Genomic DNA, 14,752 nt, shown 5'->3' with positions numbered 1-14,752 from the left:
TCACTGTTATAAAAGCACATGGTAAACAGTTCACGTAAACAGACATCACTTACCTAGATATATGAAGATCAAATGGTCTGTGATGGGGTTAAAGTGAACATCATTACTTACCACAGATACCAGAAATGTGGCCTGATAATGACCCCTGTTCATTGGGATTTCCTCCAGGAATCTGAAAAACATATTATGACATATGTGTAAAAAACACGTAACATGTTCTAGCAGTACAACTTGCTAATAGCTTTGGTTGCATTTATCACTATGGAAAACATGAACTCTATCTGGATACTTTTAGTATTCCAGGACCAAAACTATTGTCAGACACCTTCAAAATTTCCATGTTTACTACAGCAGATGGGAATATCTCATGATAATCTGAATATGTGCAATCCAACAACGCTCACAGGGCAAAACAAATGTTTTCTTAAAATATAAAGAGGACTAATTTAACTGGCGTGAGATGGTATCTAATTGTGGTTTTGATTATTCCTCAAGGATCTAGAACCAGAAATACCATTTGACCCAGCCATCCCATTACTGGGTGTATACCCAAAGGATTATAAATCATTCTACTATAAAGACACATGCACACGTATGTTTATTGCAGCAATATTCACAATAGCAAAGACTTGGAACCAACCCAAATGCCCATCAATGATAGACTGGATAAAGAAAATGTGGCACATATACACCATGGAATACTATGCAGCCATAAAAAAGAATGAGTTCATGTCCTTTGCAGGGACATGGATGAATCTGGAAACCATCATTCTCAGCAAACTAACACAGGAACATAAAACCAAACACCACATGTTCTCACTCATAAGTGGGAGTTGAACAATGAGAACACATGGGCAGAAAGAGGGGAACATCACACACCGGGGCCTGTCAGGGGGTGGGGGGCTACAGGAGGGATAGCATTAGGAGAAATACCTAATGTAGATGACGGGTTGATGGGTGCAGCAAACCACCAAGGCACATGCATACCTATGTAACAAATCTGCACTTTCTGCACATGTATCCGAGAACTTAAAATATAATTTAAAAAAAAGATAACTGAATTTTCAAAAAAATTTATATATATATATATATATAGAGAGAGAGAGAGAGAGAGAGAGAGGAAAAACCCTTGGCTTTGAGAAGTGATAAGGACTCTACATTTTTTTTGGTTTTTTTAGACAGAGTTTCGCTCTGTCCCAGGCTAGAGTGCAGTGGCGCTATCTCGGCTCACTGCAAGCTCCGCCTCCCGGGTTCATGCCATTCTCCTGCCTTAGCCTCCAGAGTAGCTGGGACTACAGGCGCCCGCCACCATGCCCGGCTAATTTTTTGTATTTTCAGTAGAGACGGGGTTTCACTGTGTTAGCCAGGATGGTCTCGATCTCCTGACCTTGTGATCCACCAGCCTCGGCCTCCCAAAGTGCCAGGATTACAGGCGTGGGCCACTGCGCTCAGCCAGGACTCTACATTTCTTACCGGAATATCTGAAAGAAATCATAGTAATGACAAGTGTAAGAGCCACGTTCATCTCTTATCAAGAAATACGATATTCATAGGCTGTTTTTTGGTTTAGGTTCACATCAGCACTTAGTAACATAAGTATCTGCCACTGAAAACCAAGGTTAGATTAATCTTCATCTCTGTAATAGGATCTCAAAAACACACTATGAAAAATATGTTTCAGGACACAAGTTTGTACATCAGAAAAACAGCAGATAAACTTAGCAACTTCCACAATTATGAGACATATCAAATCTACCTGCACAACTTCAGTGATACACGGTCAAAATCTATGCAGAAATCCATTATTTCTTGACTGGACACCAGGAGAAATCCTATTGGCAGAACAGGGGTGGGGAACACAGTGATAAATACCTGGCTGGTTACCTGCAATCCCTCAACACTCTCAGGGTTCAGCATATACTTTTGGTGAAACAGAAAATGTGAAAACTTGGCCTACCTGGGATTGGTAAGGACTCAATCATTTCTCTCCCAAATACCTGGGAAAGAAATCATGATGGGAAGACATGTAGGGACACATCATCACAGAACTAGGTCTCTGTAACAGTCCCACGCTGCAGGCTGTGGCACTTACCTCACCCAGCAATGTCCCACATTACCTAGGATTGAAAGGCCTGCTGTGATGCCCTGACACACATCTGAAAGACATATTATGGAAACTGCTTGGTCCACAACCTATGCTACAAGGACAATCACAAATACTCTTGTTCACTGGCATCATTTCACGACTCATCAAGGCTACCTGGATAACGGAAGAACTCTGAGGCTACAGTCTACAAGGGATACCTGCAGAAACACCACAGTCCACATCGGGGTGACAGACAATATGATCAACTACCTGGGCATTGGCATATCTGTCTATTGCGTGGAGTGTGAAATTTGCAAAAAACAAACAAAGCCTTACCTCTGAATAAGCAAACAGTAAAATCTCATGCTTACTGGCATTGGGAATCACTAATTATTTTTTCCCAATGACACATATGCCAAACACAAGGTTACTCTACCAGACTCAAAACCGTCATTAATTTTATCTACATGCAGGAAACACAAAATGTCTTTCACGAGATAATGTCACAACATCTCCTACCTCTCTACAGGAAGAGAACTTTACGGGACTCCTGCAGGAAACCATGGGAAAAACACTGTGTCAAGGAGAGTGCCCTCTTTGTCCAGGAAATCTGAAGTTCAGGTGGTCTGTACTGGCATAGGGCTCATGTGATCAATTAACCAGTTACAATCCAGGGCCCCTGAATGGCCGTTCTCGGGCTGGCCTTGATCTCATGACTAGCAGCAGCAGAAGAAATGCATCTGACAGGTGTTTTCTGGGATGCCACTTGGCGTACCTGAAAGACGAAAAAGATATGCACTACACAGCCTGGTCACTGCCATCATCTGGGAACCATCGACCTTACCTAGATCCTGGCAGAACTCCAACTTCCACCCCACTGCTGGCACCATTATTGACTCTGGACTGAGGATGTGTCAGAACTATCATTCCATCCTGTGGTCTGGTAGAGTAGGATAATTTACCTGGACACCCACATCTCCCTCAGTCAACACGGACTCAGGTTCAAGGCACATTTTCCTAAAGTTGAACATAGCAAGGACTAATGCTTACCAGTCTTGGTTGGCAAAGCATCGTTTCTTAACTGAATAACTGCAGAAAATAAAGAACAGAAAATGAGCCGAGGAACCCATGGCAGGACAGGGACAAGAGCCAGAAAGCCATCCGCATTTACCTGTGTATGGGAAGATCGGATAGTCCGTGGCCTGCTGGGGCCCACGCCGTCACCCACCTAAATACAGGCACAGTCCTCCGCTCAAGCACGAAGAGGTTTCCTGTGACCTTTCCACGGGAACCTAAAACCACATATGTGACCAATGTGTCTATGGACACAGCATTTCCACTAGGACCATGAAAACCGCCTGCTCACGATCATCATTGTGGGAGCCAAAATTGTACCTGGATGTTTGCAGGCCCTCCAAGGTCTAGGCCATTGCAGGACATGCTATTTTCTCTGGCCCGCTTCTCTGCAAAGCCACCATGGTTACTCCTGTGATGCACAGTGCCATGTGAGTTCCCTGGGCACGTGCCAATCAATCAGCACTCACAGGGTACATACCTCATACGTTCTCTCCTGGACTGAAAACAACAGGATCACATGGCAATGAGAACAGGGAGCTACTACCCTTTCTTACCAGAACACCCATAAACCCATCACATGGTAAACCGTTCAGGGAAAGGAACCTCACTGACCTAATACATTAAGATCAAATGGTCTGTGTTGAGTTTACAGCACATACCATCACTTACCCAGATAGCAGACACGTCCCCTGATCGTGTCTCTGGTTAGTCAGGATTTCCTCCCGGGAACCTGGAAAGCATAAACTGAGATATATGCCTCAGAAACACACAAGCTGTTCTAACAGGACACCTGCAAATCACGATGCTCACATCCATCACTGAAAGACTCTTACCTGGATGCTGACAGGGCCCCCAAGCTCAGGGCCGTGGTCCCAGAAGACAGCATTTCTCTCTACAGGACACCTGCAAAATGTCTACGGTCACTGCTGTGGCTGGGAAAGCCAGATCATTACCTGGTATTTGCTGTCCCACTGCACTCACGGGGTTAGTCATTGTCTCTGAAATATGCAGAGGGAAAACTCACAGTTTACTATGCCAGGGAGTCTTACCATTTTTTCCTAGGACAACTGAAGTGAAATCATGGGAACAACAGGAAGGATGGACACCATCATCACTTTCCTAGACTGCTGAACCTCACGTGGCCCGTGCATTGCTTTCAGTCCTCATCAGTGCTGACCTCCAGACCTGTATCATACTCATTGTGATGTCACGGTCAGGGGCTGAAATAGGCATGAAAACATATACGTAGAAGGACACAGGGTTTTCCACCAGGACTCCTGCAAAGAACCTTGAGTTCTTCCAGCTTTATGGGACACACCACTCGACCTGGATACTTGCAGTAATCCTAGGTCGACCCTGATAGCAGAAAACCACCGTTTCACAACTGGACACTTCCACAAATCCTAGGGGCAGTATGGGGGTGGGTAATACAGTGATAAATACCTGGTTACTTGCAATCCCTCAACACTCACAGGGTCAGCTTACACTTTCGGTGAAAGAGAAAATTAGAAAACCTAGCCTATCTGAGATTGGTTAAGACTCAATCATTTCTCACCTGAATACCTGGGAAAAAATCATGGCGGGATGACGTTTAGGGACACATCATCACTAAACTAGTCTCTGTGACAGTCCCACGCTGCGGGCTGTAGTTAAGGCCCGCATCAGCACTTACCTCTGCCAGCAATGTCCCATGTTACCTAGCTTTGACAGGCTTGCTGCGATATGTTAATGTAAATCTGAAATATATATTGTGAACAGTGTGACTGGTACACGTATCATTCTACCTATATACCTCCAATCTTTTCTGGTCCCTTTTATTATTTTTGTAAACATCAAAGGTACCTCAACACTTGTAGAAATTTGAGGAAAACGCCTTTTAAGAATCCTTGTACTTTCTTGATTAGATCCCTGCATAATTCCAGTTGTTAATTTCATGGTTTTGGACAATACTGTTAATCCAGATGCCTGTGGATTTGTGTAGCTCTGTAAGTGTTCAATACTCATTATCTGTCAAGACACGCAATAAATTCTCTTGATTATTTGTATTACTAGAGGCATATTTATTTTTAACTGCATAAATGTGAAAAACAAGTTTAATATTGTGTAAAACATTAATAAAGTTGATATCTGAAAATACCAAGGTGTTTTACATGTTAATACAACCTTATCTGGTAGCTGTATACTAGCCCAAAAACCTGAATGGATTACCTACAAAATACACAGTAGCTTAAGCATTAGGGATCCCTTTTTACCTACCTAGAAAATCCAACGCTCTGCATTGTGTAATTACCCCCATTACAGGACGCAAACAGTTATCACTACCTGTTTACAAGCAATGTTTCATTACTGAGCATTATGTGATTCACCTCATAGTTTTGACAAGAACCTGAAACATCATATAAGACAAATGTGTTTAAGGTCACAACTTGTTCTCCCCGGGCACTTGCCTACAACCTTGTATGCTTCCATTATTTTGGAATACACATCAACTCTACCCAGATACTTGCTTCAATTCAAGGTCAACATATCTTTGTTAGAGACACCATCATGGGTGGTGATAACTGCACAGCTGATAATATCCCATGGTTGCTACCCTGATGGGGAGCCACAAGGTATTTTCAAGGACACATGGAAATCATTGACCACTCACCTGGTTAAATGTAAATTTTCTGTGAAATACAAACTCTGTGATAACACATCTGCTAGAATTAATAAAATGCTATCATGTTTTGCCTGACTACGTACCAAAAATCAAATGGTAAAACTTACCTAGATATATAAAAATCAGATGATTCATGATTGGTTAGGGTGTGCATCATCACTTACTTAGAGCAGAAATGTTTTTATTAACATCCACTTTTAGTTTCATAACAATCAGTTCACAGGAACCTGAAACACAATGTGAATATGTGTTAAAGGATGCCATGTTTTCCAGGAGGACACTTGCAAATAACCTTGGAGAGTTCCGTCCTTATGAGACAAATCATCTGTACCTGGACATTTGCGGTATTCCAAGGACAACACTGTTGTCATATCAAACTATCATTTCTTGAGAGGAAGCCTAAAAAATTACGTGGTTTCTACTGTAGTGAAAATCACCATGATCATTGCCTGGATACATGCAATCCCTCAAACTCAAGAGAGTCTGCCATACATGTTCCCTAATATATGAAAAGTAAAGACTCACGGTTTCTAGAACTGATACAGGTTCTATGATTTCTTTCCTGAACCCCTGCCAAAAAATCATGGAAAAGGCAATAAAGAAGTGCTTGGGGCGCTGTCATCACTTACCTATGCACATGATGATCAGATGGGCTGTGCTGTGCTGTGCTTTTGTCCCACACCATCTCTTGCCTTGATACTGGCAACATCCCATCTTTCACAGACTCCCTGATTACCTTTCGCAGACTCACTATGATGTCTTGACTTGGATCTGAAAACCACATTGTGGAAAATGCATCTGGTATTGTGGAAAATGTGCTTGGTAAGTATCTTCAGATACCTGAACACCTGCAAAGTCCTTTGGTCACCTGTATCATTTCAGGACCCATCCATGCTACCTGGATGCCTGCTGAATTCCAAGTTCAAACCAAGGTAAGAAACTCCTTCATCTCTTGAAGACATATCTGCAAAATGACCAATAACCTGGTGATAGATAAGACTATAAATTACCTGGATACCTGCATATTCATCTGTTGCTCGGAGTGATAAATATGCATTATCTCTAAATAAGAATACAGGAGAATCTCATGTTTACTAGTATTGTTAGGAACTAATTCTCTAACTGCACACATGTCGAAAACAATGTTAATATATGTGTCTTAAGGATATCACTAACTGCTCAGGTATCTGAAAATTAGAAGCTCTCTCATGAGTCAATGTCATATGATCACTTACCTGGACACCAGCAACGTCTCCTGTTAACAAACATATTTAGGTCCTTTGTGATCTCTGGATAGGCATCTGAAAAGCATAATTTGAGATATGTGTTGAAGAACACAACCTTTTCTATCAGGATGCCTGAAAATAACCTTGATAACTGCCATCATGCAGAAACCATCTACTCTACCTGAATATCTGAAGTACTCCAAGGAAGTGCTGTTGCCAGATAAAAACATCATTTCCTGACTATACTCTCAAAATTCCCATGGCTACTAGTGGAGGAGGAGCACCACGATAGTTATCTAGACATGTGCAGTTCTTCATCACTAAAAGGGTTGAGCATACATTCTCGACAGAATAAAAAAGTGAAAATTCATGGTTCCTCATATTGTTAAGGGCTATCTCATGCTTAGCTGAATAGTTGCGATAAACACATAGTCAAAAAAATGTGACACCATCATTACCTATATACACGAAGATCAGATGGCCTAAGATCAGATGGCCTGTACTGTGGTTTAGGCTCACATCAGCACTTACCTGGGCACCAGGTGAATCCCTGTGAATGACCATTTTGAAGTTCATCATGTTCTCTGGACTGAAACCTGAAGAACAAATTTTTACAAATGTTCCTATGCACACAATTTTTTCCTCCTGAACAGCTATGGACAAAGTTGGTGGCTTCCTCCATTGCAGGACCCATCAATTCTACCTGATTACTTGTAGTATTCTATGGTCTGCACTACTGTTAGTGAAAACACTTTCTGTTCACTGCACACTTCCAGAAGTCCCGGGGTTACATCTGACAAGCAGGACATCATAAGAATTACTTAGATATCTGCAAATCCAACACTCACTAGGCTAAACATAAGTTTACATTAATATATAAAACAAACTTAACATAGTTAATAGTAATAGTAACGAGATTATCATTTCGTACTTGAATACTTTAAAAAAAAACAAAAGCTGACAACACTAAGTAGAAGCCAACAATACCACTATGGCTCACATCATCACTTACCTGGACACCAGCAACGTCCCATGTTAACCACCGTCTTTAGGTTCCCCATGCTCTCTTGACAGGAACATGAAAAACACTTTAGAAAATACATGTTAAAGGACACAATTTATTTTCTATGAGGATGCTGTCAACTAACCTTAGTTACTTCCAATATTACTGGACACATCAACTCTACTTGAATATTTGTAGTACATCAAGGTAAACACCATTTCAGATAAGACCATAATTTCTTGACTGGATAACTGCAAAGATCCCATGATTACGAATGCCGTGGGAAACACAATGGTAATTGCTGTGACAATCCCTCAATACTCACAAAGCTAAAGAAATTTTCCCTAAAAGGTAAAAAGAAAGAACTCATGGGTTCTATTACTAGTAAGAACTTTTCATCACTGAATACATAAAGAAAAAAGAAACGAACACAGTAACAAGTATTTGGGACATCATTAATCACTTACCTAGATATAGGAAAATCAAGTAGACTTGCTGTGATTTAAACTTACCACATCAGTTACCTATATTCCAGCAGTGTCCCACATCAACTACCACTGTTGGGCTCACCATAATCTCCTGACAGAATCCTGAAAAACACATTATGAAAAATGTTATATTTGATATACATCTGATTATACCTGGTCACCTGCACATTCCCCTGGTCATTTCTGTCATTTTGGGACCCATCAACATTACTTGAACATTTGCAGAACTCCAATGTCAAAATCTAGTAAGAGACACTTTCCTCTCTTACATGGATACCTGCAGAAATCCCATGGTCATTATGTGGTGATGAAAAATAGGATAAATTAGCTGGATACCTACATGTCCATCTAACACTAGGATTATTAAATACACATTAGCTCTACATAACAATACAGTAAAATCTCATGCTTATTTATACTGTTAGACAAAACTAATTTCCTCTATGCAAACCAGCCAAAAAACAAGATTAGTATCAGAGTTCTCAGCACCATTGTTAATTACCAGGATATCTCAAAATAGGAAGGTCTCTACTACATAAAAGTCGTATTAGTTCTTACCTCTATACTAGTAAAGCCCTTGCCTGATAGCTGAAAATAAAAACATGGTAATACAAGTACTAGGGACACCATCATCACTGACCTAGGTATGTGCAGATTAGATGTTCTGTAGTGTGAAAGACCCACATCAACACCTACCATGTTAACAACCATTGTTAGGTTCACCACCATCTCTTGACAGGAATTTGAAAAACATGTTTTGAAATATGTGTGAAAAGACACTTTTTTAAGCATGATGCTTGCAAATAACTTTTGTCACTTCCATCATTATGGGACATATACACTCTAGCTGGATATTTGCACTACTCAAGGTGAACAATGTTGCCAGATGAAGCCACTGTTTCTTGACTGGATATCTGCAAAAATCCCATGGTTACTACTGTGGTGAGGAACACTATGAAAATTATCTGGATACGGCAATGACTCAATGCCCACGGGGTTAACGATACATTTTCTAAAATATGTAAAACTAAGAACTCATGGTTCCTAACACTGGTAAGGACTATGGTTTCTTACCTCAATATCTTCAAAACAAACAAGCGAGCAAACATTGTAACAACTGTTAGGGGCACTTTCATCACTTACCTTCTTATGCCAAGGTCAAATATTTTCAGCTGTGCATTAAGCACACCTCATCACTTACCACATACTCATAATGTCCACCATTAATGGCCATTGTTAAGCTCACTATAATCTCATGAAAGGAACCTGAAAAGCATACACCTCTTATAATACCTGGACACCTGCAAATACCCTTGATCACTTCTTTTTGTGACTCATCAATGCTACATCGATAGTTCCAGAGGTGTGAAGTTAAACCCTAATAAAGACACCTCTCTCCTTTGAAGAAATACCTGCAAAAATCCCATGGTCACTAGTGGGGTGACAGACAGTGTGATATCTTACCTGGATACCTGCAGGTTTCTCAATTGCTACTAGGGTTAAGTACAAATTGTCACTAAAATTTTTTTTAAATCTCATGCTTACTCTTACTAGGGGAGCAAGTTCATTTCTTCCCTGCAAACCTGTACCAAACCAGGTAACTATTACAGTTATGATCACCATCATCAATTTCCCAGATATCTGAAATTCAGGTCTCTAGTGTATAAATGCCACATGGTTTCTCACCTTTATATTAGCACTGACCTTACCTGAATGCCTCTTGATAAAAACAACATTCTTGTAACCACAGTATTACAGGCACCATCAACGCTTACCGAGATAACTGAAATCTGAAGCTCTCCAAAGTGTAAAGGCTCACACCATCTTTTCCCTCTCTTTTAGCTAAGTCCATGTTCACTATCATTGTTAGTTTCACCACCATCCACTGACAGCACCTAAAAAACCCATAAAGGCAGCCCATGGTTAGAGATACGTCTTTTTCTATTTAGACCATGACACATCTCATGAGAATCACTAGCAGTAGGAGAACCATCAACTTTACCTTGATACTTGCAGAATATCCAGGTCAAAACCATGGATATGTCATAATCTCTTGACTGGGTACCTGTAAAAATACCATAGTCAATACTGAGATGAGAAACAGTACGATAATTTACTTGGAAACTTACAAATCCCTCAGTCATAGCCAGATTTCAAAACATTATCTCTGCACTAGTAAGCAGTAAGGGTGTATTCTTAAATAGGAATTATGGGAACACTATAATTTCTTACCTGAATATCTGCAAAAAACCATAAAAACACGGTAACACAAATGTTAGAGGTATCATCATCACTTATGTAAACTTCTGAAGGTCACAATGTCTACCGTGTGATAAGACCCACATCATCACTTGCCTGGATACCAGCAAAGCTCCATGTTAATCCCCGTTGTTAGGGTTACCTTGATCTTTAGACTGAAACCTGAAAAAACATATTGTGACAGATGTGTTTAAGAATGCAACTTTTTCTAGCAGAACATCTGCAGATAACTTTTGTCACTTCCATCTTTACAAACCCATTAATGCTACCTGGATATTGGCAGAACCTGAAGGTCAACACATTGGTACAGGCACCATCATTTATTGTCTGGGCATCTATAAAAATCTCAAGGTCATTACTGTGGTGAAGAAAGTTATGATCACTTGCCTAGATACCTGAAAATCCCTCATTCACTCCTAAAGTTAAACACACAATATCTCTAAACTAGAAAACTGGTTAAGCTAAAGCTCATGGATTCCAATACTTATTGGTAGAGCCCGTATCATTTTTTTTTACCCGAATACCTGCAAAACACATGATACCAACACATGTTGAGGACATCATCATCACTTACCTCGATGTCTGAAGAGCAGATGGTCTGTACTGTGTTTAAGGTCCACATAATCACTTAGCTAGATTCCATGAAATTCCTACAAAAATGACCAATATGAGTTTCACCATTATCTCTTGATAGGAGCTTGCAAAACCATATGGCAGCAGTAGTGGTTAGGGATACATCTTCTATACGCACCTCAAAAAATCCCATGGTGACTAGTATTATTAGGGGAACCATAAACTCTACCTGAATCCTAAGGTTCTGAGGCCAGTGTTGTAGTTAGAGACACCATCATCTCTTGACTACCTGCTGAGAAAACATATGGTGGCAACCCTGGTCAGGATACATGTCCTTCCATCTGGACCCCTGATAATTCCATGCATACACTCACTATAATCATTAGGGCAACCACTAAGTGTACTTGGACACTCAAGAGAAGTCCAAGGTCAACATAGTAGTTTCACACACTGTCTGTTCACTGGACTCCTGCAAAAATCCCATAGTTACTACTGTGGTGAGGAACTCTGTGATATCTTACCCAGATACCTGCTAATATCTTTGTCACTACTAAGTTTGAGAAAGATTGTCTCTGAACTAGAAAACAGTAAAATCTAATGGTTACTACTTTTGTTAGGCACACACATTTCTTACCTGAACACCTGTAAAAACACATGAATAAGAAAAGAGTTCAGGACATCATCATCAGTTTTCTAGATGTCTGAAGATCATTTGGTCACTCATGTTTTTCAGGTCCACATAATCTCTAACTAGGATACCAGCAAAGTCCCATCTTCATTGCCACTGTGAGTTTTATTGTCATCTATTGACTGGAACCTACAAAATTCTATGGCTATTATTGTGGTCAGTGACATCATGATAACTTAGCCAGACAGTTCCAAAATTCCATGGTGTCCATTCGGTTAAAGCCCATGTTATTTCTCTCCCAGTTACCTGCCAAATCTTCTGTTTAGTGCTGTGGTAAATTTCACCTTTATTTACTTACTAAAACCATGCTGACAAGCATAATTAGAGAGACATTATTTTTATAGGACATCTGAAATTCCAACGGGCACTACTATGGTGCAAGTCACCATTATCACCTATGGGATAACTCCAAAATCCCATATTCACTTTAGGTTTACCATCAGCTTTTGACTGGATACTGGCAAAACCACCTTGGTCACAATAGTGCTTTGTGACATACCATCTCTTACCTGAATACCTGCAGAAACCCATGGTCTTCATAAGGTTTGAAAACCTAACATCTGTTACATGGCTATCCACAAACTGCCCAGGTAACTGCCATAGCTGGGCATACAACATCTTCCGGCATACCTACAGAAACTCATGGATACAATTAACATGGATTTCATCTTTCATGAGAAACAGGAAGGTTTCCTGTGTGCTCAGCACTGTCTGAACAATCTATTGCAAGGAGAATATTTTAGCCCTGTGGAATTAGCCTCAATTGCACATCAGCTAGATGAAGAAGAGAGGATGAGAATGGCAGAAGGAGGAGTCACCAGTGAAGAGTATCTCGCATTTTTACAGCAGCCTTCAGAAAACATGGATGATACCGGTTTCTTCTCCATTCAGGTAATAAGCAATGCCTTGAAGTTCTGGGGTTTAGAGATCATCCATTTCAATAATCCTGAATATCAGAAGCTCGGCATTGATCCTATAAATGAAAGATCTTTTATATGTAATTATAAACAACACTGGTTTACTATTAGAAAATTCGGAAAACACTGGTTTAACCTGAATTCTCTCTTGGCGGGTCCAGAATTAATATCAGATACATGCCTTGCAAATTTCTTGGCTCGATTACAACAACAAGCATATTCTGTATTTGTTGTCAAGGGTGATCTGCCAGACTGTGAAGCTGACCAACTCCTGCAGATCATCAGTGTCGAAGAGATGGATACACCAAAACTTAATAGAAAAAAATTAGTAAAAGAAAAAGAGCATAGAGTCTATAAAACAGTCCTTGAAAAAGTATCAGAAGAAAGTGATGAGTCTGGAACATCAGACCAAGATGAGGAGGATTTTCAGAGGGCCCTTGAACTAAGCCGCCAAGAAACCAATAGAGAAGATGAAGATCTCCGCAGGACTATTGAGCTAAGCATGCAAGGTAGTTCCGGAAACACATCGCAAGATCTTCCAAAGACATCACGTGTAACTCCTGCTTCAGAACAGCCGAAGAAAATAAAAGAAGACTATTTTGAAAAGCATCAGCAGGAACAGAAGCAGCAGCAACAACAGTCAGATCTGCCAGGCCACAGTTCATACCTACACGAAAGGCCAACAACAAGTTCGAGAGCAATTGAGAGTGATCTCAGTGATGACATCAATGAAGACACAGTACAGGCCGCTGTCGACACCGTTTTAGAAATTATGAGAAAGAATTTGAAAATCAAAGGGGAAAAATAATGCCTTTAAAAATAATTTAGATAGTCATACTTTCCAACATTATCCTGTGTGATTATACTGTAGGATCCATTTTGGTCATCTGTCAAAGAGATGAGGAAATAAGGCTTTTAGACAGTTTGCAAACAAAATGACGAGAGAGATGTGGGACTAAATAATGATCGTTCAACTACTAGCCAAGGAGACATTCAGCAATTAATTAAATTTAAATTAGCTTTCAAAATGTTCCTTTGATTTTTGAGCCTGCAATATCTAATGTGTCTAAAATTGGGTCATTTTTCATGGATCTTTTTGTATACCAACTAATTAGCTCTTGCCATAGAACTTTTTCCATATAGTCTCTTCTATTGTAGATAATGTGGCTCATTTTGGTTGCTTTTATTTCTCATGAAACAATTTAACCTTTCAGGGAAGTGTCTCTTGTCTGTGTTGATCATAGTAACGGTTTTAGAAGGATAAACAGTCTCCCTCCAACTATGTACTGTGCGCTTAAGTATATTCTTATGTTATTTCCTCTGATCACAATTTCTGCTACCTGGTCCTTAATTATTTTCCACAAGTCTTTCGAAATATGGTAATATTTTCTGAGGTTTTGCTTTTTACGCCCTCTGTGGTAAGATCATTATTTCATGACTCTGGTGCATTACTCTTTCTTTGTTTGGGGGTGAGGTGATGGGGGCAAAGACGCTCTGTCGCCCAGTCTGGACTGCAGTGGCCCAACCTCGGCTCACTGCAACATCTGCCTTCTGGGTTCAAGTGATTCTCGTGCCTCAGCCTCCCGACTAGCTGGGACTACAGGCATGTAGTACTTTTTTGTACTTTTAGTAGAGACAGGGTTTCACTATGTTGGCTAGGCTGGTCTCGAACTCCTGACCTAAAGTGATCTGCCCGCCTCGGCCTCCGAAAGTGTAGGGATTAAAGCGTGAGTCACTGGGCCAGCCGCTGGTGCATTCTTATACTCTGAAATC

General features: G+C 40.4%; 1 protein-coding gene and 1 long non-coding RNA gene across 2 annotated transcripts; one reads left to right on the top strand and one right to left on the bottom strand.

Annotated features, from left to right (window-relative positions):
• Positions 1–3,579: 3,579 nt before the first annotated feature.
• Positions 3,580–4,299, bottom strand: LOC134809355 (uncharacterized). Its single transcript, XR_010154882.1, has 4 exons — positions 4,213–4,299; positions 3,997–4,066; positions 3,833–3,893; positions 3,580–3,661 (listed from the first exon to the last, which is right to left on the bottom strand). It is a non-coding gene; the product is annotated as an uncharacterized LOC134809355 (long non-coding RNA).
• A 7,936-nt stretch (positions 4,300–12,235) lies between these two features.
• ATXN3L (ataxin 3 like) lies at positions 12,236–14,011 on the top strand. Its single transcript, XM_063804927.1, has 2 exons — positions 12,236–12,953; positions 13,218–14,011. Exons 1-2 carry the CDS (start codon positions 12,705–12,707, stop codon positions 13,785–13,787), a joined length of 819 nt encoding a protein of 272 aa, XP_063660997.1. The 5' UTR covers positions 12,236–12,704; the 3' UTR covers positions 13,788–14,011.
• Positions 14,012–14,752: the final 741 nt, after the last annotated feature.

Source organism: Pan troglodytes, chromosome X (genome assembly GCF_028858775.2).
Source record: "Pan troglodytes isolate AG18354 chromosome X, NHGRI_mPanTro3-v2.0_pri, whole genome shotgun sequence".
In the NCBI taxonomy this organism is placed as follows: domain Eukaryota; kingdom Metazoa; phylum Chordata; class Mammalia; order Primates; family Hominidae; genus Pan; species Pan troglodytes.
The sequence above is the reverse complement of the archived record's forward strand: the minus strand, read 5'-3'. Positions and strand labels throughout refer to the sequence as shown.